The 22,975-nt window shown below is 44.5% G+C and overlaps 1 protein-coding gene across 1 annotated transcript in view; it reads right to left on the bottom strand.

The window, feature by feature from the left end:
• Window positions 1-22,975, bottom strand: part of LOC118283520 (adhesion G protein-coupled receptor A1) — a 132,611-nt gene that overhangs the window by 66,265 nt on the left and 43,371 nt on the right. Inside the window, exons 9-12 of the mRNA XM_035605594.2 lie at window positions 21,436-21,655; window positions 20,829-20,978; window positions 19,735-19,896; window positions 19,178-19,411 (exon numbers count right to left, since the gene is read on the bottom strand). Of these exons, the coding sequence (XP_035461487.2) occupies window positions 19,178-19,411; window positions 19,735-19,896; window positions 20,829-20,978; window positions 21,436-21,655 (766 nt within the window). The remainder of the gene's footprint in view (window positions 1-19,177; window positions 19,412-19,734; window positions 19,897-20,828; window positions 20,979-21,435; window positions 21,656-22,975) is intronic.

Here is a 22,975-nt window from a genome sequence, read left to right as displayed (position 1 = left end):
TACTAGATTAAGGGATTGATTCATGTAATTGTTGATAACTATGATCAGGGAAGGTAGCAAGACTAGCACTTTTTTTTAAGTAAAAAAACGAAAAACAAAAACTGTCCTTTGTAAAAAAATCTATTTCTGTTTACAGACTTGAGATTGGACTCAACCATGGCTGCGCTCGCACAAACAGCTGTTTTGTGCACCGAGGGATTATTTTCCGGCATTTCACGTTGACTTATTTTGGGAATTACCTCCAAATGAACCTTTGGCACGCTGAGTAAGAAAGACCTTTTCTCCAATGATTTGGCATCTCCTCCAATCTGTCTCCTCCAGTTTTCCACAGTGTCAACGTCAATCTTATCATACCCACGATCTTTCCGCCTGCGTTCCGGGACCGAATCGCAGCGCTTTGGATGCTGTTGTTTCAACATCATTGCAATCAACGGTCAATCTGTCTTGAAGATCGACCACACAGACCTCACCATCACCGTTACTATCAGCGTGATCAGGGGCTTCCATCACCTATCTGCTGGCCTCACCGCAGAGCTCAGGCTCCGGGGATTCTGTCGCATGTCCTGTCTTTGTGCTAACTATTGATCTCTTATATCCAAATTAAGAGATTTCGTAAATTTTGGTTAAAACTTCAAATTAACATTGAATTGTTTGACTGTTGTTCATGGGAATGCCCCGATCCCTTGAGTCATGGTTGCAATGCCTGTTGATGTTAATAATGGTGTAACAGTTACGCCATACAAGCAAAATTTTTGAAAAAATGGATCCCGACTTTTAGACGGAAACAGTCAAAAGTAGCTTGTCCATCGGTTATGCCGGACGAAATGAAAACTGTCGCAAGCAGATTTCACTAGCTGTAGCTACAGAGTTGGTTGAGAGCCGACTATTTAAAAAAGAAATGGGGGTCTTGAATACATGCATGCACTGGATGACTTGACATACCACTTTTACGTGGAAAGATCCAAACCTTTACATACCCATCATGCCTAGTAACGGTTGCTAAGATATGATTAGACAATCATTGTTCAGGGCAAGGTTTAGCAAATGGTTAATTACTTTGGTGAGTACAATTTTACCATCAAAAATAAACCACAAGCTACTCAATTGTCCTGTAACTCTCCTCTTGTTTCTGTTTCGGAGAGAGAGACCTTTGCATATTATGGAACTGCACCTCTGGTTAAATCTTCTCCAAGACAAGCAAGCTGCAGCCACTTTCGCTTTTTATTTTCCTATCGTCCTCTTTCAGCGCATCCCACTCTGTCAATCTGCCATGCAGCGAGCGCCTCGAAACAATGCACCAATCATTGCACAAGGACCCCAATGCCCCCCCGCCCCCCCCCCATGGTCCGGTGGGATTGGCTGCCTGCTCCGCGTTCCGGGCTTTCCAGACAACAGCCAGATCGCCGGACCACTGTGCGGGAGCAAAGAGCTCTAATGATCGCCCACTGCCACTGAAGCAGAGCCAGGGACACGCAGGCATAGAGAGACCTATAAAAAAAAAAACACAGAGCGCTTATGCTGCCAGGGGGCTGGGCGGGTGGCGTGGGGTCACAATTCCTCTGTTTTTCAGGAGTGTGTTGAGGGCTATCCGTCTATCTGTCATCCATGGTAATCATCCCATTTCAATTCAATTGGGGATCTTTATAAGGTGAAAAAACTCCTTCAGAGTACCTCCTCTTGTGAAAAATATATTTTGCATTGAGCTGTTGCCGGTGTGGCTTTACGCAGGCTATTGTGCATGATGACTCACTGCTGGACTACTTCACCTCATATACTCTCTGGTGGCACAAACAGCGTCTTGGGATTTGAGTCGGGAACGGCAACCTGGGCTTTTCTCAAGGATAAGAACATTTTAAATTCACTCCCCCCTTCCTCATTCATGCTTTATTTATGTCTACCTCTGTCTCCATCTCTCACCCTGTCTCTTCCCCTCAGTCCGCCAAATTTATAATTACCCTCACCTTTTCTCTGCCTTTCGCAGCCGTCGCTCTAGACGCCTTAATTTCTCTGCCTGATGGACTCCCCTTCCTCGACTCCTCCATCTGGCTCCTGTTCCCCTGTACCTCTCTGTCACCTGCTTTTTGTCTAAGTAAGGGAAGGCTTTTAGTTCCTTATCAAACTTTCATGAATTATGAACGTCCGCTGTCCAGTGGCCCGGACAGAAAACCCATCTCACTGTCTGTCCGCCTCTCTGCTGAGGCAGCTAAGAAAGGAGAGGTCCCGCAATCCAGTCAGAAACACTTTGTTCTCTCGACCTCTGGGATGAATTATTTAAGCTGTTGCGACCCCTCCTACCCCCGTCTAAAACTTGTGTATGACGCACACGGATCAGCCATCCACCTGCCAAACCTCAGCTCAAACACACCACAGGTACTGTCACTGGAGAAACCCTGTCACCACTGAAGGGAAAGCCTGCAGACAGACTCAAAGTCAAAGCTTTGACTTGACTGAAGATTCAGCTGGGATCCAAACATCTATTTAAATAAACCTAACCATCAATTTAAATAAATGTGTGGTTTCACAGTCAGTGTGTAAGCTTTTACCTTTTCATTACATAATTATGCTCCTTTGTTGTATCCATAGATGTACTTCTTGGGTGCACCGACTCTTTTCCATATTTGTGATATTACATAATTGATATAAGTTGTAGTGTTGTTTTCATTTTTAACCACACAAGACCCGGCAGGTCTCTAGGGATAAAACCAAATTTAATGGACTTCCATCCAATAATTTCAAAAACATTTCACACTACCAAAACGCTCAACCTGCCAGTAGCGCTACATAAAGAGTCGGTGCAGTTAGATTGAAATATCACAGCCTGATGAATGGATTGACATGAATTTTGGAGCAGGTGTTAATGTGTCTCAGACGGTGCGTCCTAATTTTAGGACACTGGCTAAACAACAGTTGGATAGATATCAATCAGGTCCAGGCATTATGGTTTCCCGAGATGACTCTTTTAATAAGCCAGATCATTCGGGTCAAAATTTCAATTTGAGTATAGATCCAAATTCAGGCAAGAAAAAAAAAATTTGATATCTCCACTATAACCAAGATGGTTTATAGTAAAGAGGGGTGTCTGTGGCTCAGGAGACAGAGCGAGAGTCGGTGGTTTGATTCCCAGCTCGTGCACTCCACATGCCGCAAGTGTCCTTAGGCAAGACTCGGGGACCCAGACTGCGGCGAGATGGCTGTGCTGGCAGCGTGTGGATGACATGCATGCTTTTGCATACATTTGCATGTTGGCATCGTCAGCATTTGGTTCAAAAATCTGTGCTATGACACATGACAGTACTAAACTCCGCAAAGAAAAAGAGAAAAGGTCATAAACATTCATAATTGATTAGAATTTTTGCAGCCATGACAAAACCCCGTCAAAAAATTCAAGCCAATCAAGTATCCACTCTGTCATTTTGGAGTAGCTACTTAATTGTGTCAAGTGTTCAGCGTGAACACGTGAAGGTGGTGCTCAGTCAGATTCTGAAGGAAATTTGACCGTTTGCTTCGCAGCACCTGTCTCAAAAGGTTCTTGTGACCAGTGCAAATACATACAGAGTGTCTTCTTTTTAATAAAAAAAAAAATGAAAATACTTTGGGCCAACATAGTAGTAAAAAAAGGGCACTATTTCCCCAACCAGAGTTTTAACCTTGTCAATATGAGGGAGGCTAAGAAACACAACAATATAGATCATGTGGAGGAATAAAAATCAAACAACACTGAATTGAATCATGAACAGGAAAAAAAAATACATAAAATGTCTGTATTTCTACCATCTCTGTCACACCATCTTATCCAGCCACACTGTTCAAACTGCCTCATCTGTATCTTTACTGTAACTGCTGGCAGGCGGTGGCGAACGTTACCAGAGATGTGCGTGGTTCAGAGGTGGGAGGCGGGGAAGGAGGGAAAAAAAAACAACTATTGCAACATCCTTTATGTGGCAAAGGGGGCAGCAGTGTTCATAAGAAATGTGGTCTGGTACAAAACATCACACGTACCACTACCACCTATACCTGTCTCCCAGGTCCTTGTTTGTCAGCAGTAAAAAAAATCGCCTTGGCCAGCCCCATGCCAGCAATGCTGAAGTACATGACCAGCGTTTCACTGAAACAACCCCGGCATTACAGTAGCCAATCAGCTGCCGCATGTCGTCAGACCGTGGCGGAACAACATGGCCGCAGAGTAAGGCAGCTAACGAGATGAGCCGAGCCGCTGGCAAACACACACAGATGATCCCTTGTCTTAGGATTCGAGTCGGGCGCTGTGCATAGAAAGAGTTGAGCGCTCCGGTAGGGATTAGCGGGGCTTGGAGTTGCTTACGCTCTTCAGTAGAACACAGAGCAGCGCCACGCTGGTTTACACAGCTGGGGAAAAGGTTACACACTTCAATGCGCGCGCGAGAGGCGAGAACAGAGAGAGCGAGAGCTCTGAGCAGCAGGAATAATTAGAGGGAGAAGTTTACCTTTCTTCTCTCTGACAGCACAGTCAGACAGGTGTACAGGCGAAGAGCGGATGGGGATATTATTTGAATTTGTGCTTCATTTACTTGGATGAAAATGAAAAAGAAAACTAGCCCTTCTTTTATGTCCTCCACTCGCGTCACCAAGACAAATTTCTGTGTATTTATTGTAATTTGGTAATTGCGGCGCCTCGGATTCGGGTTATAATTAGCAGGGAGAAAGAAGTTAATCACAGTGGCCCGTTGCTTGACACTGAATGTGATTCGGGTTGTAAGAAGATATTGCCGCGCAGGCGGCGATTCAATTATGCCCCACGACGAACACGGGCAATGCAGTAATATCACGCCTGACAGGAGTCAGGTGGTCAAGAGGACATGCGTAGACTTTGACTCAAAGGAGCACAGACCCAAGGCAGGTCGAATCATCGATTAGGGGGTCAGGCGTGTGATCAATAGGATGTATCTGCAATTAAATGCCAATCAATATCCTTTTGAGGGACAGAATGGGTTCGTTTAGCGATCCAGACAAATGTCATATTCTTCTACGGAAAAGATTATAAAAAACTATTTCCTGTGCAGACAAATCCTACTATAGCTCAATTATCTCTGCCCTAGGCGGCCATTGTTGCCTAAAAACTATTAAAACACAACAGTGAGCTCCACCACTGCACACACACCAGCAAGGAGAGTCAGGCGGTACTGAGAGACGGACCGGCACACTGTTGGTTTTTCGCATTTGCTGACGGTAACTAAAATACCGAGCACAGCCAGTTTAATCATTTCAACCGAATGAATGTTTTGATGATGACACAAATACTTTTTCAGAGACTTGCATTTTCATGAAAACGCACCAATTTGCCACTGAAACTGAAACTTTGACGGAGTAAAAAAAAAGATATTCCCACTCTGAAGCAGAAAAAGTAGAGATCCGACGAACCTCCTTGGCTAAAGTCCTCGTCTTCCCCGGACAGCTGCGGTCTTATGCACTGGGCCCGATAAAGGCATTAACATTCCAGGTCTGTGGAGCAGGATCAGTCTCCTCCATCGTAATCACTGCCGTCCACTCCTGCACCACAGCCACAGCAGGTAGCCATTAGACTCAACAGAGTCAACATGCTGGTCATTTCAATGCAGCTATCGCTAGAATCAGAAGGAATCTGGGCTCAGCATACATAATGACCAGCGTGGTGCAAGGGGAAATAAACAGCAGCGAAGTGAACAGGGCGCCGGCGTGATTTGCCCCAATGCACCATAATGTGCGTATGCAAATACTAATGCACGACTGAATGTTCTTCATCCAAGCTGCAGTGATGTCCTATTCCCCAGATGCAGCCCCCGGAGCGCGCTGGCCACTAAATTCCCCGGACAACTCCTGAAACGGGACGATAACACTACAGCAAATGCTCCATTTGCAAAATACTCTGAGGCTGCATTTAGGCATCGGAGGAGAGCTAATATGCATTCTGAGTTCAACTCCAAACTGATCACATGGTATTTGTGAAAGAGTGGGTGGGAGGAAAAAGAAAAAAAAAATGGACTGCAGAAGAAGTGGGTGGGCAGACATAGCAATGAACTCAAGAGTATGAATGAGCGGCGAGGGTTTGACATTTCCTGCGGCCATAGCAGAGAATAATACATGCCTTGTGGATAAAGTGGATGCAGCATCACCTTCTGTATAATGTATGGCGCTGCTGGGCTGAAATGTGTCCTCAGAAAGGAAGACGAGTTGGGGATTTGTTAAACAGCTGCAAACTACAGCCCCACCACAGCTGTCTGCGTCTTTTAGAAAGTCTATTTCTTTACTTTTTAAAGTCACTCAGGCGCAGATTAAGAAGATAAAGCAAACCAGCGTCAGACTTAATACAGTCGGTGAAACAACAAATGAGTGTGTGATATTCAGCAGGCGTAGTTATTGCTCTGTATGAATGTAAACATTCAATGATACCCACCCTTTGTTAGCTTTCCCCTGAAGCGAAGAACTTTTTGGGTGTGTAGGATCACAATTAGACTCAGAGTGCATGTAAATAAAAGTGCTGAGAAGCAGCTAAATGAACCGGACAGAGTTCGGGTGAGCCGTCATCTCAGAAAATCCAAACAAAATCCGATTCAGCCTCTGTAACTTTATTCTGAGCATGATGGATTTTTTTTCCCACTGGGCTTTGGCCTCGGTTCATTTTCCAACACTATCGTTTTCAAGGAAAGGCACCTGCTTGCAGACAGATGTCGATATGTTTTTTTTTATTTTTTATTATCCAACTCTAAATATCTAAGAAAAAGGCGTCTCTGAGGCAAAAAAAAAAGTTCAAAAAGCCATGATGTTACTCGTCCAAATTAACGAGGTCCTCGAACGCTCTCAGACACACACCTTCAAAAGGTCTTTCCCTTGAACGGGAGCGTGTGGCGTCTAACACTCATCCACTGCACATGAAACAAGAGCTGTAAACATGACCATCATGTGGACTGACAGGTGACTCAGTCACTGGGCAGATTTTGATCATTGCCACCCTGTGCTATCAGCGCTTCGCGGATCACGGCTGGAAACGTGATTCCGGGGGGTGACAGTGAGTCGAGCGCCACCTGACTGGAGCTTTTGTGTCGATTCATCTCGTGTGTCGTCCCTCAGAGCTCACAAAGGGATAATGGAGACATAATCTGGGTCACATTTAGAAAAAAACGGAATGTAAAAAACGCACCACAAGAAAACGATTAAATAGAAAATCTCTTTCACTGCTTGTTCTCGACTGTTGTTAACACAGCGGACACTTGGACAATCTCCTGCTGCGTACGTCGTGTGTGAACGGCAAACTCCTGAGAATGTCTGGACGCAACAGACATTTTCCGTAGTTCATGTCTGACAAGTAAAGAGTTGTAGTTTTTTTTTTTATATCACACATAAGTTTGTAAATCGGCAACTATCCACATGCACAGAGTAGGACGGAAGTATAATACACCTATAATAAAAAACATTGCACACTTGTGTGTTATCACTGTTATTAAGCTGCTGCAGACGGATGTAAAAGAAGCTCAGCTTTTGAAATTAAATGAAATGTCATTTAGATCACAAAACGCTGCATGTTCTGTTTACTTTCTCTTCACACTAAAAACCAAACCGCACCAGAGTCTCTGTCTGGACGACAACCGGACCAGTATTCAGCTCGCAGCCTTCATTACAGCCTAAAGGAACCGAAAATCAATGGCCACCGATGGCTCGAACAGGTTGGGTGTGAAAGCATCCTTAAGTACCCAGGGATTTAAAAGGCTGTGAGCTAGTACGTGCTCCTTTTGTCCGTGTGTGCGTATCCGCCTGTTCCGCCCTCCCCGTATGAGACACACACATCTCAACAAAAAATAAGCAGCTTATATTGTTTCAGTAAATCCAAAATTATGGACACTCTGTGGGAGGACTCGTAACTGCGATGCCAAATTTACAGCTTTACACGGCGCAGTAACAGATACAGTAGGGGGGGGGGGGTGAAAACGACTCTTTCCACATGAGGAATAACAATAATTAGAGAGAAATATACAGAGAGAGAGAGAGAGAGAGAGAGAGAGAGAGAGAGAGAGAGATTTCCCACCGTTGAGAGTGGAGCACAGCGTTACTGTAATTATAAAACTCGCGGAAAGCCGTGCTCTTGCAGCAGATTCCATCTGAGCAAACACTGGCTGTGCAGTAAAACTCCAGTCTCATTGATCTAAGAATTCTAATTGAGGGAACGGCAGACGCTCCACAGATGGTGCAACATGCAAACACACTGCAGAGCAATTAGAAAAAAAGTCGGGTTGTTTTCTTTCCCCCTCTCCCATTTGCGAGTATTAGGGGATACTGTTCCCTCCCCAAATAGGATGTGGATGGAGCTGATGAAAGAGTAAGAGGGAGATACAGGAGGGAAGGAGGGTGAAAAGGTGTGATTTGCACGAGAAATGACTGATGTGTTCAAGACCGGATGTGTTGTCTGCTCGTGCGGTTTCCAAGTCCTCTCCATCCAAGCAGGTGCAAAACTGTCACATCTACTGTACATTGTCTGCATACAAAACACAGCAGCTGGATACAAACACAACAGCAGCATGTGTTTTTTTTTCCGACATGTCACATGTGTCAGGTGCGAGTGCAGGTGCGCCGTCTATTCATGGCTGCACATATTTCAGGCATTTCACAGCTACTCCCATACTGTACACAGAAGCCAAATCAAGCAGAACAGCAAAGTGCATAAAGTGTCCAAATATGCCTCGGCGACTCTCCGTTTGCACCAAGATTTACATGGGTTTTTGGATGTCATAGCAACAGCTGTCAGATGTCAGTTTGCAGGGGATGCCGCGGTTAACCAGAGTGTCTTTGTGCACAGCACGTGAGGTGGCACTTCGGATCAAGTCAAGCAGTCGGTTGTTTATTTTCTGCCTTTTTTTACGCACGCCTGGCACCAGCTACTCCCCCCGACCTCGGCTAACCTGCTCTTTCAGCATCCTAAGGATGAGAGGAACGAGGGAAGGAGATGGATTGCAAAGGACCCCCTGCTGCCGCTCCCTATTTTTTGGGGAGGAGGCGCCCGCTTCAGGACATGGAGGAGGGCAGAGGGAGAGAAACCAAGAGTCAATTGAGCTGTGATTTGCAGACCAGAAGCAAAAGGTGGAAGATAAAGCGAGACAGGACAGATTAACTAGCACATGGGAGGCAAACTCCAGCCAGTTGGCTCAGCGTTCGCTGCTTTAAGCCACATGAAGAGACCCGGAGAAAAAAAATGCATGTGCATGTTTGAAATTGTGTGCATTATGCTATCGTGATGGTAGATGATAAAATAGTGTTAAAGGAAGAAAAGGACTGTGTAGGGAGCAGAACAATATGTTCTAGACGGCATCTACAGCATGACAGGTTTAACGTGAATCTTAGCTCTTCTTGTTCTTTCATTTCTGTTTTACCAAAGTTGAGTCAGCATTCAAAGTATGGATTTAAATGTGGCTCAGGACGTAGAGTCGTTCGTCCACCAAACCGAAGGTTGGCGGTTCGATCCCACCGCCCGCCAGTACACATGCCGTTGTGTCCTTGGGCAAGACACTTAACCCTAACTTGCCTCTGACGGCTCTTCCGACAGTGCATGAATGAGTATGAATGTGTGTGAATGGGTGAATGTGACTTTCCTGTAAAGCGCTTTGAGTGGTCTATATGACTAGAAAAGCGCTATATAAATACAGTCCATTTACCAAGTGCCTACAACCTTCACCTATTCTCTCAAGTGACCAGCAGAGGGCGACTCCAGCGGTTGCAAAAAGAAGTTTGTTTCTATAGAAGTCTATGATAAAAGACTCTATAACGTCAGTTAAACATTTTCCTGAGAAGTTCGTGGTCTTCAAGTCTTCTTCAATACAGCGTGAAGTTCATTCAGACGATAAAGCACGGATACCCTGCGACTGACAGCTGGTACCGTCCAATGGGTGCAGGTTGCAGGCGTAGGTGGACGAAATGAGTCTGAAACAAGGGATCCACTAAGTGCCAATGAGAGGACTCTGACCATCTGACTGTGGTGGAGGAGGAAACCCAAGTTATAACTACTGGATCATAATGACTTACTGTCATGTCAAATTGGAGACTCCAGTCGGAATATGTCAGCATCTGTCACAGAGTTGACGAAGTCATTTAAACTGCTGGAATCGGGAGCCGTATCATTCAGATCCACAGAATAACATTCATCATGATAAAGTTTGCTCAGCACACGTGGGACATTTCAGCAAATTCTCGCCGCAAATTTGTAGTGACACACATAAACAGCTGGCAGCTGCTCCGTACAACAGGCTTCCAAAGCTGGCCGGTCTTCTGGTGCTTGGCTTCGTTTTGTTGTTTAGAGAGAAAAAGATGTTGCACATTCACTTTCAGAGTTACACTGGGACATGAACCATATTGCCGCTGTTGGCTCAAAACCTGTGAATCAACGCTGTCGGCTCTCCAGGAAAACAGCCTTGTCTTTTTTAGCACCACAAATAATCAAATGTCAGTCATTTCATGGGTGCTCAGTCGCAGAGCATTCTTTTGGTTTTTTTCCGTGACTGACAGGAGTACGTTCTTCCTCGCAGGTCAGCTTCACATCTGTTATTTGTTGGTAACCGTATTTGGAGGACTGGGGGTGGAGACCCTAACCTCCCCAGGAAAACGTTTACTGACGTTCTGAATCAAGTGAGTAGCAGAGCCATTTTTCTCATAGACTGAGAACATAGAACTTTTTGCAACTAGTGAAGTCGCCCTCTGCTGGTCATTCAAGAGAATACATGTTTTAGGCACCTCTGCATTGGCTTCAATTTTTCCAGAACCGGTGACTAGGTCCATTTTTATATACAGTCTATGAATGTACCAAACAGTAGCTCTCCCCTTTTTGGCTGCACACCTCTGGGGCCATTAAATCACACATTTCCAAACAGACAACAATGGCGTCCTCATCGTAGCAACAGTTTTACCACCCCTTCCCTGTGCAGCCTTTACCATGGTTGCACCACAGCTCCATAAAGCGAGAAACAGTGCAAAACAACGTGACAGCAACAGCGTCCCATAACCTAACAATATGCCGAACCCTGCGGTACAGAACGACACTGTCACGTCGTTACAGTGCACATAGTGATTGTGATTTCACCCACTGATTTGTGAAAACAGGAACCTTCCTCAGTCAAAACAGTGTGAAAGTGTATTTCCCAAAGTGGATTCTTTCTTTTCCATTTGCCATTTCAAACTACTCTACTCATTCAAGGTGACGCTTCGATGAGTGATGCGGGTTTAGTGTGGCCACGAACCCGGGCACCACGCTCTCTTCAACATGCTCACAGGAGATACTATTAAGATGCAGACACAAGTTATCAGTGAAAATGACCAATTTTTTCAACGGATTACTCTCTTTCCTTCAGTGGTGGGCAGTGCTGGAGCCGTCATTCCTACAGTAGCTGTCAGGACGCACCGCAACTGGCTCAGACTATGGTTTGGCTCGCCAGATAAGCGAGTGGCACACAACAGAGAAAATGAGATCTGGGCTAAATGTATTTTAAAAAAAAGGGACAGTCAGAGATGAGCAAATGCCTCCATTCATCTCCTCACTGTGGTGCAGAGTGAGAGAAAAAAAACAGGTTATGCAGCAGTGAAAGACTGCATTGGCCAACAGAGAGGCTTACCGAACTCAACACTAGTGTATCCTGGATGATTCGCCCAATTTTGTATTAAATAAACTGGTGTCTTGGAGCAAATTGGGTCGGGCCGAAAGGAAAAGGGAAGGTGAGGGTGCTCCGAAAGGGTCAGAGATGGGATGAATGATTCAGTCGGGGACAGCTTGTTCAGTACAGAGTCTCTACAGGAAGTGGAGAGGATCAGCTCCTCTGCTCGTCCACAAAGGGAAATAAATCTCCGTCTTTCATTCCCTGGAAATGGACAAGAGTCTCCAGGGCCTGCTGATCCCCAGCAATTGAGAGGGCTATTTTTCTTTCTCATTCTCCTGCTCTTGATATCAACCCCTCCCTGCTAAGTCTCTCTCTATCTCACTCTCTATTTCCCCGTATATGTCCACCTGTCCGGCCCTAGTCCTTCATTTGTCACTTCTTTGCTGTTTCTCCCATTCTTCCTCGTCACCCCCCCCATTTCAGTTCTCTTTTTGTCTCACGCCCTCCTCCTGCTCGCTCTGCCTTCCTCTCTTATGATGTGTTTAGCATTCAAGGCCTCTCACTGCTGCATCACAGCCCTGTTTGTTTCACCAAAGAGAGAGAGCGAGAGAGAGAGAGAAGATGTGACTCCTCAGGGACGGAGTAAAAATTTCTATCTGCCTTCACTCTGTGGAGCATAATGCATCTGCTCAGACTCGCGGGCACACCAACCTTTGCTTGCACACAAACACAATCCTGAATGCATGCACAAAACATGAGGCAAGCCTGTATGGATACAAAAACACACTTGTCAGTTAGATAGATTAGATACACCTAGAAAAATGATGCAGTCTAATAAAAGTATAATCATAATATTTTTTTGCTGAAACAGTTTAAGACTGTATTGCATTATACTGATATTATTTAGACCATCTCATTCATATGATTGAGGGTAGGCTTAATACGAAAATAACCTCTCAAAAATGATCTCAAAGTCAAATCAACACAAAACTGAACATTATAGTCTGAGGGGAGGATTTATTACGGGAGGGTTTTAGACTGCATTAACTGAGTTTACACTCACCCATAAAGATATAATGAAATATGAACGCATACTCTCAGCTGCACTGTATACACCCACCCACCCGAGAACACACCCACTCTACACTACGGAGCTCGACATGAACTAATGAAACCTTAAGACCTCCGCTGTGTTAATGCTCATTGGCATTTGACTTCCACACTTAACTGCAGTTCAAAACCAATACAATTAACCTCCAGGCATTTGCATGTCAAGTATGGAAGGGGAAGATTTTCTCAATCTGCGCCCCCCCTCCACACAGAGACGCAGGTCAACGCGCTAATGAAGAGTCCTTGCACCGCTCGTGTTGGGAGTTAAGTACCCTAAATCCTTCATTGCTTATTAGAGAACTGTACACAACGCATCCCTAACATATTCCAATTAGAAGCGAATTATCAGCACATTACGCATTCACATCCGTAAAGCGCCATGTTTACTGAATCGGGACAAACTAGGTCATATTTGGTTGTCTTAGATGCCAGTGCTGACACAGAGACTTCGTTCACTGCGCGCCCGCCCCCGGCTCTGTTCTGCTACACCAGTGTCCCCTGATAGAGTCTTAACCTGGAGGCCAGCGAGCGCACACGCACACATCCAACACACCCTCACCCCAAAAAAGCACAAACATATTCACATATGCCAAAAAAAACAACAACAACACAGGGCTGGGTGGTTGTAATTAAAAAGCAGTGGCACTCTGTGGAGCAAGGCTGTCTAGGAGGGGGGGGGGGGGGGGCTAAAGGCTTCCACTAATAACCTGTCAATGACGAGGAAGACGGGGATCTAAAGTGGTAAATATTGTCCCAAACCGTCATCCTCAATGGACCGCGCACTCGGCAGTTCAGTTCAAGGATAATGCCCACTGACTTGGGAAATAGGACAAGATGCCACGTGTTTGTTTGATTTAAAGATAATTAGTTCAGAATCGGTTCCGAACAAAGTGACACTGTGGTATCGAACAGTGTGATTCCAACTAAAGGCCAGTCGACACACACATTCATCCGACAAAATGCTAAAAAAGATTTTGTTTTTGGATGTGAAGCATTTTTCTGTTGTTCACGTAGAAAAATGTGGAGTCAGGGTTAAGTGTGTCAGTTTCGAAAGCCCCCCCCCCCCTTCTATCATTAGCTGACTTGGATGTCCAAATTCAAAGAACATCAAATATCCAACATGATATATCCAAAACATAGTTTTTCATGGATCTCACTGAATAGCTATGAATCTTTTTTAATTTATTGGTTAAACAAATAACAGTAGCCTCAGAAACTCTTTAGCTAATAGTTTAATAGCAAAATATTTAGGCTACCCGAAATTAATTTTCAAACAAACACTCTTCAGGTCTCCAATATTCATAAAACAATCTGAAAATTACCTTTTGAATTAGCACTGGGATGCCAGATTAAAATTGAGTGAAACCACTTTGTTATACTAGTAGTCCAACTAATACAGTCTTAGTAATTGCACTGTAGTCACCTATGAAAACTGGCATTTACCATATACAACCTAGTGTTAAACATCGCCTCACCTGACCTTTTTATCAGGCTCATGCTTTATGAGAAAGCTTCAACATTGTGGCAATTTCTATCTAAGCCAATATATACAAGGATTTGTTCACAAATATTCAGAGACTCCTTACAGTCTGTGAAGAAGAGGGGTGGAAGACGGAGGAAGGAGTACGCTGTCCGATGAAGACTATTTTGGAAACGATCAAAGCATTCAGTTGTTCAAATTTGAGCCCGACAATTGGTTTTAAGCAGACATTTGAAACAGTGTGAGAGTCAGTGACTGTAGCCAAATGTGTGCAGGTGTTCATTTTCATATAATCCATCCGTGCACTGTCTTAACACTCACATGTGGGTGAGATACATAAAGAGATGTGAAAATGAACTTCTATTTGGAATCTGAGAGGGAACAAAATGATACATTTGCACACGTCTTGTTGCCTTATCTTTCTTTCCACAGCTACATTCCTGGAGAATCTACAAGGTCAATGGACAAGTAAGCTGCTTTTTTTAATGGCATGACTCTATGGATGAGGAACAAAAATAGAGGTCTGCACATTGTAACTCCCTTCAATGCAGTTTTAATGAGACCTCCACCAATGTCCAACCTACTTTGTCCTTACTGGTTCAGCAGCTATTTGTGTTCCACGGGACGTGCACATCTGATACCCACTCAGATGACTCTATGGATGGCAACGTGTGACCGTCAGTGTGTCAGTCCACCACTTTGGGCTAGACACTTCCCAACAACTATAGGGCGGAACAATTTCTCCCTTTTGACACACATTTATATACATCAGGAGCACCATAAGATAGTTTTTAATTAACAACATTAAAGCTTTTTTCCTTTTGACCGTCCTCCACATAACAATCTCACATTCTTATCAATATATCAATCCGTCAATCAGGAGGTGCAAACGTTCGCACCGGTTTGCATAACACAACGCACTGATGTTGCAAAGCTGTGTTTTATTGTGCCACTTTTTGGCAAGGTGTCGGCACAGCGGGGCCATATGCTGCGTGTCTTAGTCCAGTTGGACCCGAAATGGCTCTAAACGGTGCAGAGCTTCTGCCAGACTGAGACAGAGGGCAGATCGCTCAGCCGCTTACATGAGGATGGAGGGAACCAGCCCGGAGATGGAGTTTATGGGGATGTTTTTGGGAGGTGTCCTATTAATCACTCCCGAGTCCATTTTTAAAAAGGCTTGTGTGCCACTGCTGTTGTTTATAAGAAACTGGTACACACCTGCTGTTGCACGCCATTGCAGGTCAATAAAAAAACATATATGCTCAAATCACTTATATACAGACGTTCTGTGCTGTACATGCAATTAGAAAAAAAAATTATAATTGTACCACAAACTATCAAACAATGATTATGCCAACATAAGTAAGCACACAAAATGAAAAAGGATAAAACTACAGGCCAAATGTGCCATTGGAAGAGAATCACTGATGACGTGTGTTATGTTTGGATTTTTTCCCCCAGCTTATTCTTCTTTACTACCTGTTCGTATCTTTGCAGTAAGCCCTTTGCTCGATAACAAGCTGCGGTGCTGTGTGTCTATTGCCGTCGTCACAGTGTGTAGTTAAACTGAGCAGTGTTAAGACAGGCTGACTGATGAGTCATAGGGGAGTGAGTGAGTGAGTGTGTGTGTGTGTGTGTGTGTGTGTGTGTGTGCGTTTGTGTGAGTGTGTGTGTTATGTGGTCCTGATGCACACCAAATGTATTTATCTTGCACAGTTCACACTCCCGGTGGTGAAAAAGATGGATACTTTCACACAACAGACCTTCAGTCTCGAGCCAGGATTGCTGCTCATGCCATTTCCTTTTTCTTTTACTTCACAGATTTATATCTGCTATACCAATCCTATATTTTCACCACAGTTTGGATTTGATGCATCTTTTCAAACACTATTTGTTTTTTAGTTTGTTTTCTTTTTATTGCTTTGCCTCGCTCTCCAAGTTAACACTGGCTTGGGCAGCCAGCTGTGAGACCTGGAATTATGGGATTTGTCTCAGCTGAATGATCTCCGTTTTACTTATTGTCATGGCAACACTCGCATTCAAATATAAGAATACATAAAGCCTCGAGCCTTCAGAATCTTTTTGATTTAAATCACATCTTACTGTAGTAGAGTGATTTTGAGTGATTTTATTTTGTGAAATGATGCTTTGTTAAAAATGGAGACGGGATTTTTTACTACACTGCTAATAATATGAGCTATATGCAAGTTCCAGGCCGTGTGAGTGGCACAGTAGCTTAATCTGTCAACCTATTGGCAGTTCAGTGTTCGGCAGCTCATTGCAGAGACTTTAAAAAAAGAAAAAGAAAACCTATCCTGCAACATATACAACAAAAAATAAGGGAGGTAAAACAGAGCTCATCCTGAAATCCGTTTCTGCATAAAGTACTATGTAAATTCCAAAAGATAACTGCTCACAGCACTTGGACGCTTAATATAGTGGGGGAAAAAACTATCACGTTGTCAAAAAGACAAAAAAATGTGAACATAAATTTTAATCATTTAGCACACTGTCTCAACTTTCCAGAAAATGAAGCAGAACAAAATTAATTGGATATGAATTCTTAAGCTTATTTGGGTATTTGGGCCGATGAGACTTTCCCAGATAATCAGTAATTGGCACAGCCTTCCCCGCATGCCCCGCGCAAAGTAGCGAGAGAGTTGGGGGGGGGGTCAGGATATTGTTGCATGGCGGTGATAGCTTGAACAGATAAGAGCCATTTCAAAGGCTCCCTCAACAATTACAATTAAAAGTGCTCTTGAGCAGAGCGTGGCTCCTCACCCCACAACAAGAGCTGTGGAAAGTGGGCAGCTCGGAGGTGTGAGCGCATGAATCACCCAGGGAGGACGAGCCGTGTTCAATCCACACGCTAAACGAGGTGGAAATAATATTACACTTCTTCATCTCACATTCACCATAACTGACTTGTCAAGTGATTTTTTCTCCATGAAATTAGTATATATATATATATATATATATATATATATATATCTCAAGTCTGGCTGAATCAAATGCCAAAATGCAGGATAATAGCTGCACATTTGCCAAAATTGAAGCACAGGCAGTGGCTACTAAGATTCCTCCCAATGTCTTTTAATTGTGGACTGTTGTGCACAATGGCTGTTTGGATTATTGTCTCTTTAAAGTATCATTATCTTTGGTTAACATGTTTCTAAATACATAACGTCTTAGGCAGTGGTTGGTATACAAGTGCATATTGATTGAAATTGAATGTGTGTAACCGTCTCTCCGGCCACAAGCACTTTCCCCCGACAGAAGCTGCAAATTGGGCACTTCATTTATGTGATGTTCTTTGTCAACGTGCATGGTTAAATCGAGATTAACTTTACGGGTACACAGGATGGCTACAGCCCCTAATGTGCTGCAGCCCTACTATTATTATGATTTCTTCACGCCACCTAGCCACTGACACAGTGATAAACCCCATCACAGTCTTAAGTCAGCCATGTATAGATAATAGCACTGCTTTATACTGGCGATACAGTTAAGAAATGAGTGATAATCTGCAATGCTGCAATAACACCGGAGACTTGGAGAAGAGAAGTATTTACAGGAAGCATCTCCATACATATGAAGTAAAAAAGAAAATGAATAAAAAATAGTGATATGCCAACCAAATCCAGTGTTGATAACTGCGGTGACTATCCCCCTGAGCAGGATGGAGGTTCAACGGCTTCTTATCAAATCCGAATCCCTTATAGCATCCGTTCCTCAAGCCTGACTACTATATTTCTCTTGCTGTGAGGAAATGCTGACAGGTACACGACATGGTGCATAAACTTTAGTATTAGTTCTACTCTATCATTTACTGACGTCGACTGGATCCAGTAAATTGCTGGTCTATCTGTGGAGAGCTCATCACGCCGGAAAGCTTTGGATCGCTCCGCACGTCAACAAATCCTTTCATATTAACAGTTTGTGAAAAGCCAAATCCACCGTACTGGGATCTTTGTGCTCAAATATGCTACTCCAAGACACAGAGTGCCAAGGCTTGAGAAGCATTGGGGTTGTGCCCAACAATCCAGCTTCAACAGAGAGAAATAAACATTTATTTTTTTGCTTAGTTTTGACCAAAATACATGTTTTCTCCCAAGTCCATCTGGAATTTGGTACAACTTACTCTGTTCATCTTCCAGAAATACATACATTAAACATACATGCGTGCAACACACAGCCTGCAGCTACAACTAAGTGCTATAATTGCAGAGCCTTGATGTCGTCCCACTAGAGAAGAAGAAGAAGATGCAGGCTATGAAATAAGCATGCAGGGCAGTCTGAAAAATAAACACCCACCCTCGGATACACTCCAGCATTCATTCTGTGCGAGATGAATGTTTTGCCTCGGATCTGTTGACGTGGTGTTTGTCAAGTGTGATGGCCACGACCGGAGCCACGATGGGGCTGCAGCTGATTTAAAGTGACATGCAAGGTATGCAAGGCCAACGTATCGATCACAGGGGAGTGGCCCCTATTCACTGACTCCCAAATGGCCGCCCTATTTGCCGGCCCCTACCCCTATTACAACCCCACCTATCACCAGCTGATCTATGGCGTGCCAAAAGAAACCAAACACGGTGTCATCTTGCTGGGACAAATAGGCAACAACAGACTTAAGGGCAGGTGGTAATCCTTCTTACATGATGCTACTGTGTGGTGCTGGAGAATTAATATCCTTGTGCCCACGAGCTGCTGTACAAGCTGTACTCCCGCAAACTCAAATTCTATTTCTTTCTCAAGGACTTTCTTCATCCCCTGTTAGAACATCACCTGCCCTCCTTCAGCCATCCCTGCTTTTGGACAGTGTAAAACAACATTAGAATGTGTGGCCTTTCCAAAATAAAAACATGCTGATGTTCGAGAGAGAGAACAAACATTTCCTGACCTCAGGCTGGATCCAGTGGATTTTGCCAAAGGAGGTGAGCAAAAGAACAGAATATCATATTTCAGAAAGTTTCACACCAGTCATTAACTCGCACCTTACCTTGCTGATCTGACTGGACGGCGAGTCACTGTTGTTGACAGTGTGGCATTTGAAGTTGAGCATCGATTCCCCCGCGGCGTCACGCTCTCTGCCCGTGCCCCTGTCAGCGTGGGAGTGGCTGTCAGGGAGTGGGGAGGGGGCGAATGAGGTGGGCCGCTGGAGTGCCGTGCAGGACAGGCCAAGAAAGTTCGACGGGCGGATCAGAAACGCCTCCAGAGCTATGTTAGCAGACACCTGAGGGAGGTAGGCCAGGAATGAAGAGTGGGGGGGGGGGTTGGGGAAAAGGTTGGTGGGTGGCGGAAAAAGAGGGGAGGGTACAGCCGGTGAAAAAGAAAAGAAAAAAAGCAATTCATCTCTCTTCCCTAATTGTAGATATCTGCTCGAGCCAAATTAACTTGTCATTATTCTAAGCCTCAAGAAGAAAGGTAAAGCTATGGGACATTTAGTCAGATAATCAACCTTTGCCCTGACTGACTGACTGACTGACTGACTGACTGACTGACAGACTGACTGGGGCCGTGAGTGTGGGTGCGATCCTTTTAGTAGTCCTGCCATACCTTAGAAATGACCCGATTGTCACTGGTCAGTGCCAGGTCAGCGATACGCTCCACACATTGGACGATCCGAGTGCACGCCCGCGCCTCATTCTGGGCCATCCACAGGATGTGCTCCTCCACAAGCATCATGTTACTGGCTATGTCTGAGATGTAGTCCCCCAGCTGAGGAGACACAAACAGAAATACGTTTGCAAATGGTTGCATGTACACGCACGCACACACACAAACTTACAGGCGGAGGCAGACTCATCATGCACATCAATCATATTCGCAACAACAGGCACATTTATAATCTCCAGTCAGAATTGTGAGGGAGGCAGTGGTGGCTTCATTCATTATAGGGAGATTTAATTTAGATTAGCAGCTCCAATGGGGTGTAATTGCTTCCTCGAGATGGCAGCTCGCTATTTACTTACTGTTCTTTTCATTGTTGCTTCATTTGACTGTGCCCTTATTGGATGAATGCGGGTGGTCTCCTCAGCACTACCCTTTGGAATGAAGTGTCTCCCCTAAATATTTCGTCGAGTGACCTGTGATGAGTAATTGGACAAGCGATGGCTAATGTTGACTCTTTTCTCTGACCAAAGCTTAACACCCTTCCTCTAACACCACCTGACCTTCAGCATCCCATAAAGCCCTTCCGATTGCCTCTGGCCCCTGGAGAAGTTCACTTAAGGTAAGAACATGGCTTGTCCAAAAAAAACAACAACAAGATGCATCTTCATAACCACAATTGTCATTCGGGGTCCATCAGCTTTCGCAAAGCGCTAGAGGAAACTCGTACGAGGTGAAAAGTTAAGCTGTCTGGAATCGACTTAAGGATTGAAGCCGGAGCGACGGCGTGTTGCCATGTCTTTTTGGTCTGCCGCTGAAGTGTCCTTGTCTGTTTGCTCAGTTCAGGCTCCTGGCAAAGCATTGTCACCTCTAGAGGACACTTTTCCTGATAAACCTCATCCTCGAAGGCAATGGCAAAGCATTGCTTTTCAGAAAAATGTGAGCAAGCACACACACACACACACACACACACACACACACACACACTGTTGCAATATCATATAACGTAGGAATGTAAACTGGCCGCGGTTCACTCTTACGTCTGTGCGTTTCTCGACCAGCCTCGTCAGCCTCTCCACCAGGTGTGTGACAAAGATGACGTCCATGACGTCGGTGAAGTGCGCCGCCCTGCTGGTGAAGGTCACTAGCTGCTGGCCCAACGGCTGAGCGTTGGTGGTGTTGATGGTTATCTGGAACACAAAAAGGAAATTACACAACGATATCAAAAGGGGAGAGTTCACACAGGGCGTCGTCGCAATTCAGCGGAGACAGAACGCCAAACCGCTTCCAGTACAGATAATAAATGATAAGTCAATGTGATGCATGTCGTTCTGTGAACTTGACTGCGTTAATATAGTAATCTCATGACTAATATAGAATGAGGTCAGCTTGTTGTCAGTCACTTTATATTATATATATGAAGGCATACATGTATGAATCTACAAGGCAAGCAACAGATATATCAAATAAATCAGTGGAGACGCAAGTTTCTGCATTCTAGGAATGTGCCGTTATTAAATCTTAAGGTCGAACATCATCAGTAAACTTCCAGAGTTAGAATGCATCAAATGAAAAATGAATAAACACTGCGGTATAAAATCTCCACCGCAGCGGTTCTCATGAATGTTCACTATGGGGCACTGGTACCTGGGTGAGCTCGTGCAGCACGCGGGTCAGCTCACTGGCATACGGGCACTGGGTGTAGTCCTCTTCAGCCCATCGTCCGGCCCGGTCGCAGCGTCGCCACGCCTTCTTCTCTCTCTGGCCGGCAGGGCTGGGGGCGCCGCCGGAGGGGTGGGGCGCCGAGCCGAAGGTCGCAGGAGCACAGGGCAGGAAGGCCAGGATCCCAGCTAGAGTCTTCGGCCACCTGCCGCACAAGAGAACTCCAAATGATCGGGAAGGAAGTGAACGGAGGAATCTGCTCTCACTGCACCAGATGGCAATTTCATACTCCCTGTACTTGGGAAATTATTTATTTGCATATTTGATTTACAGCTAGCTCTAATTATGTTTGCAGAGGACAGCCAGATTCGGATACTTGATTGTGAAACAATGTGTTGTGTTATTGATTATTTCTGACTCAATAAGCTTCATTTGCTAAACTTTATGATTTTTTTTTTTTTTTTGTCTTTCCAGTTTGTGCACAACGAAACAAACTCATTTTTGTGCACTTAAAGGCGCACTTCGTCAATTTTAAATATTGAGATTATTTTGTTCATCATGTGTAGAGCTCTTTGGCATGTATGATGTCTTCAGTGGCTAAAGAAGAGCTAGAAACTAAATAACTCTCAACAACTCAACAACTTGTTTTGGATAATAATTGAAAGGCATCGTGTGTGGAGCGTATGAAAGTTCAGTGCTAAGTCAAATGTGTATCCCTTTATATGCACAACAAATTGAAGATGAAGAAGAAAAAAGAAAATGTTAGAGATTTATGCATATTTGAAGCAGAAACCTGTTTCACCTAAAGGGAAAAAAGGTCAGCCGAAAAATAGTAATTACAAGTGTTGTTGGAATGGCCATGAAAAGTTCAGTGAAGTCTCCTCTGGAGCAAAAAATTAGACCTTCTCAATAATGTCATCAATAACCAAGTCCTGGTCTGCTGACCAGCCTGTGATAGGGGCCGCAGTGATTCTACATTTTTCATTTTATGGGTAATGCCTGTTAGTGTTTCAATAGAATGAAGCTCATTTGGGTGTAAAAAGTCAGCCAAACATTCACAGTCCACTACATTAGCCTCCATTTCCCTGGTAATAAAAGGACTCAAGGTTTTGTTTCTTTTCTTCCCCCCGCTGCCTGAGGAGAAAGTTGTCAATTTGTCTACAATCAGGGGAGAAACACGCGTCTTATTTGTTGTGGCTTCCTCCTGGAGGCAGCATCGAAAGCTTTTCCGTAGAAAGTTAGCTGAAGTAATGCATCATGTGGCAGCACTTTTCACCTCATCTAAATGAAAATAAAGGAGCGTGGCACTCAGGAGGCTGGTAGTCTGTTCTACGGGTAGCGACCTGCCATCCGCCTGTTCTCTCTTTTCCTCTCCCTCCCTTCATCCACCTTGTTGCAGCAGCAGCAGCAGCTACTTAGTAACAAATGGCATTAATTTCGCCTCCCAACAAAAAAAAGTTGGCTCATTTTCCAGCCCATTACTCCAGCGCTCCGGCAGAAACAAAGCCCTGATGCTCGCTGCACT

The sequence above is a fragment of the Scophthalmus maximus genome, chromosome 10, assembly GCF_022379125.1.
Source record: "Scophthalmus maximus strain ysfricsl-2021 chromosome 10, ASM2237912v1, whole genome shotgun sequence".
In the NCBI taxonomy this organism is placed as follows: domain Eukaryota; kingdom Metazoa; phylum Chordata; class Actinopteri; order Pleuronectiformes; family Scophthalmidae; genus Scophthalmus; species Scophthalmus maximus.
Note: the sequence above shows the minus strand (reverse complement) of the source record. Positions and strands in the feature narration are given on the sequence as shown.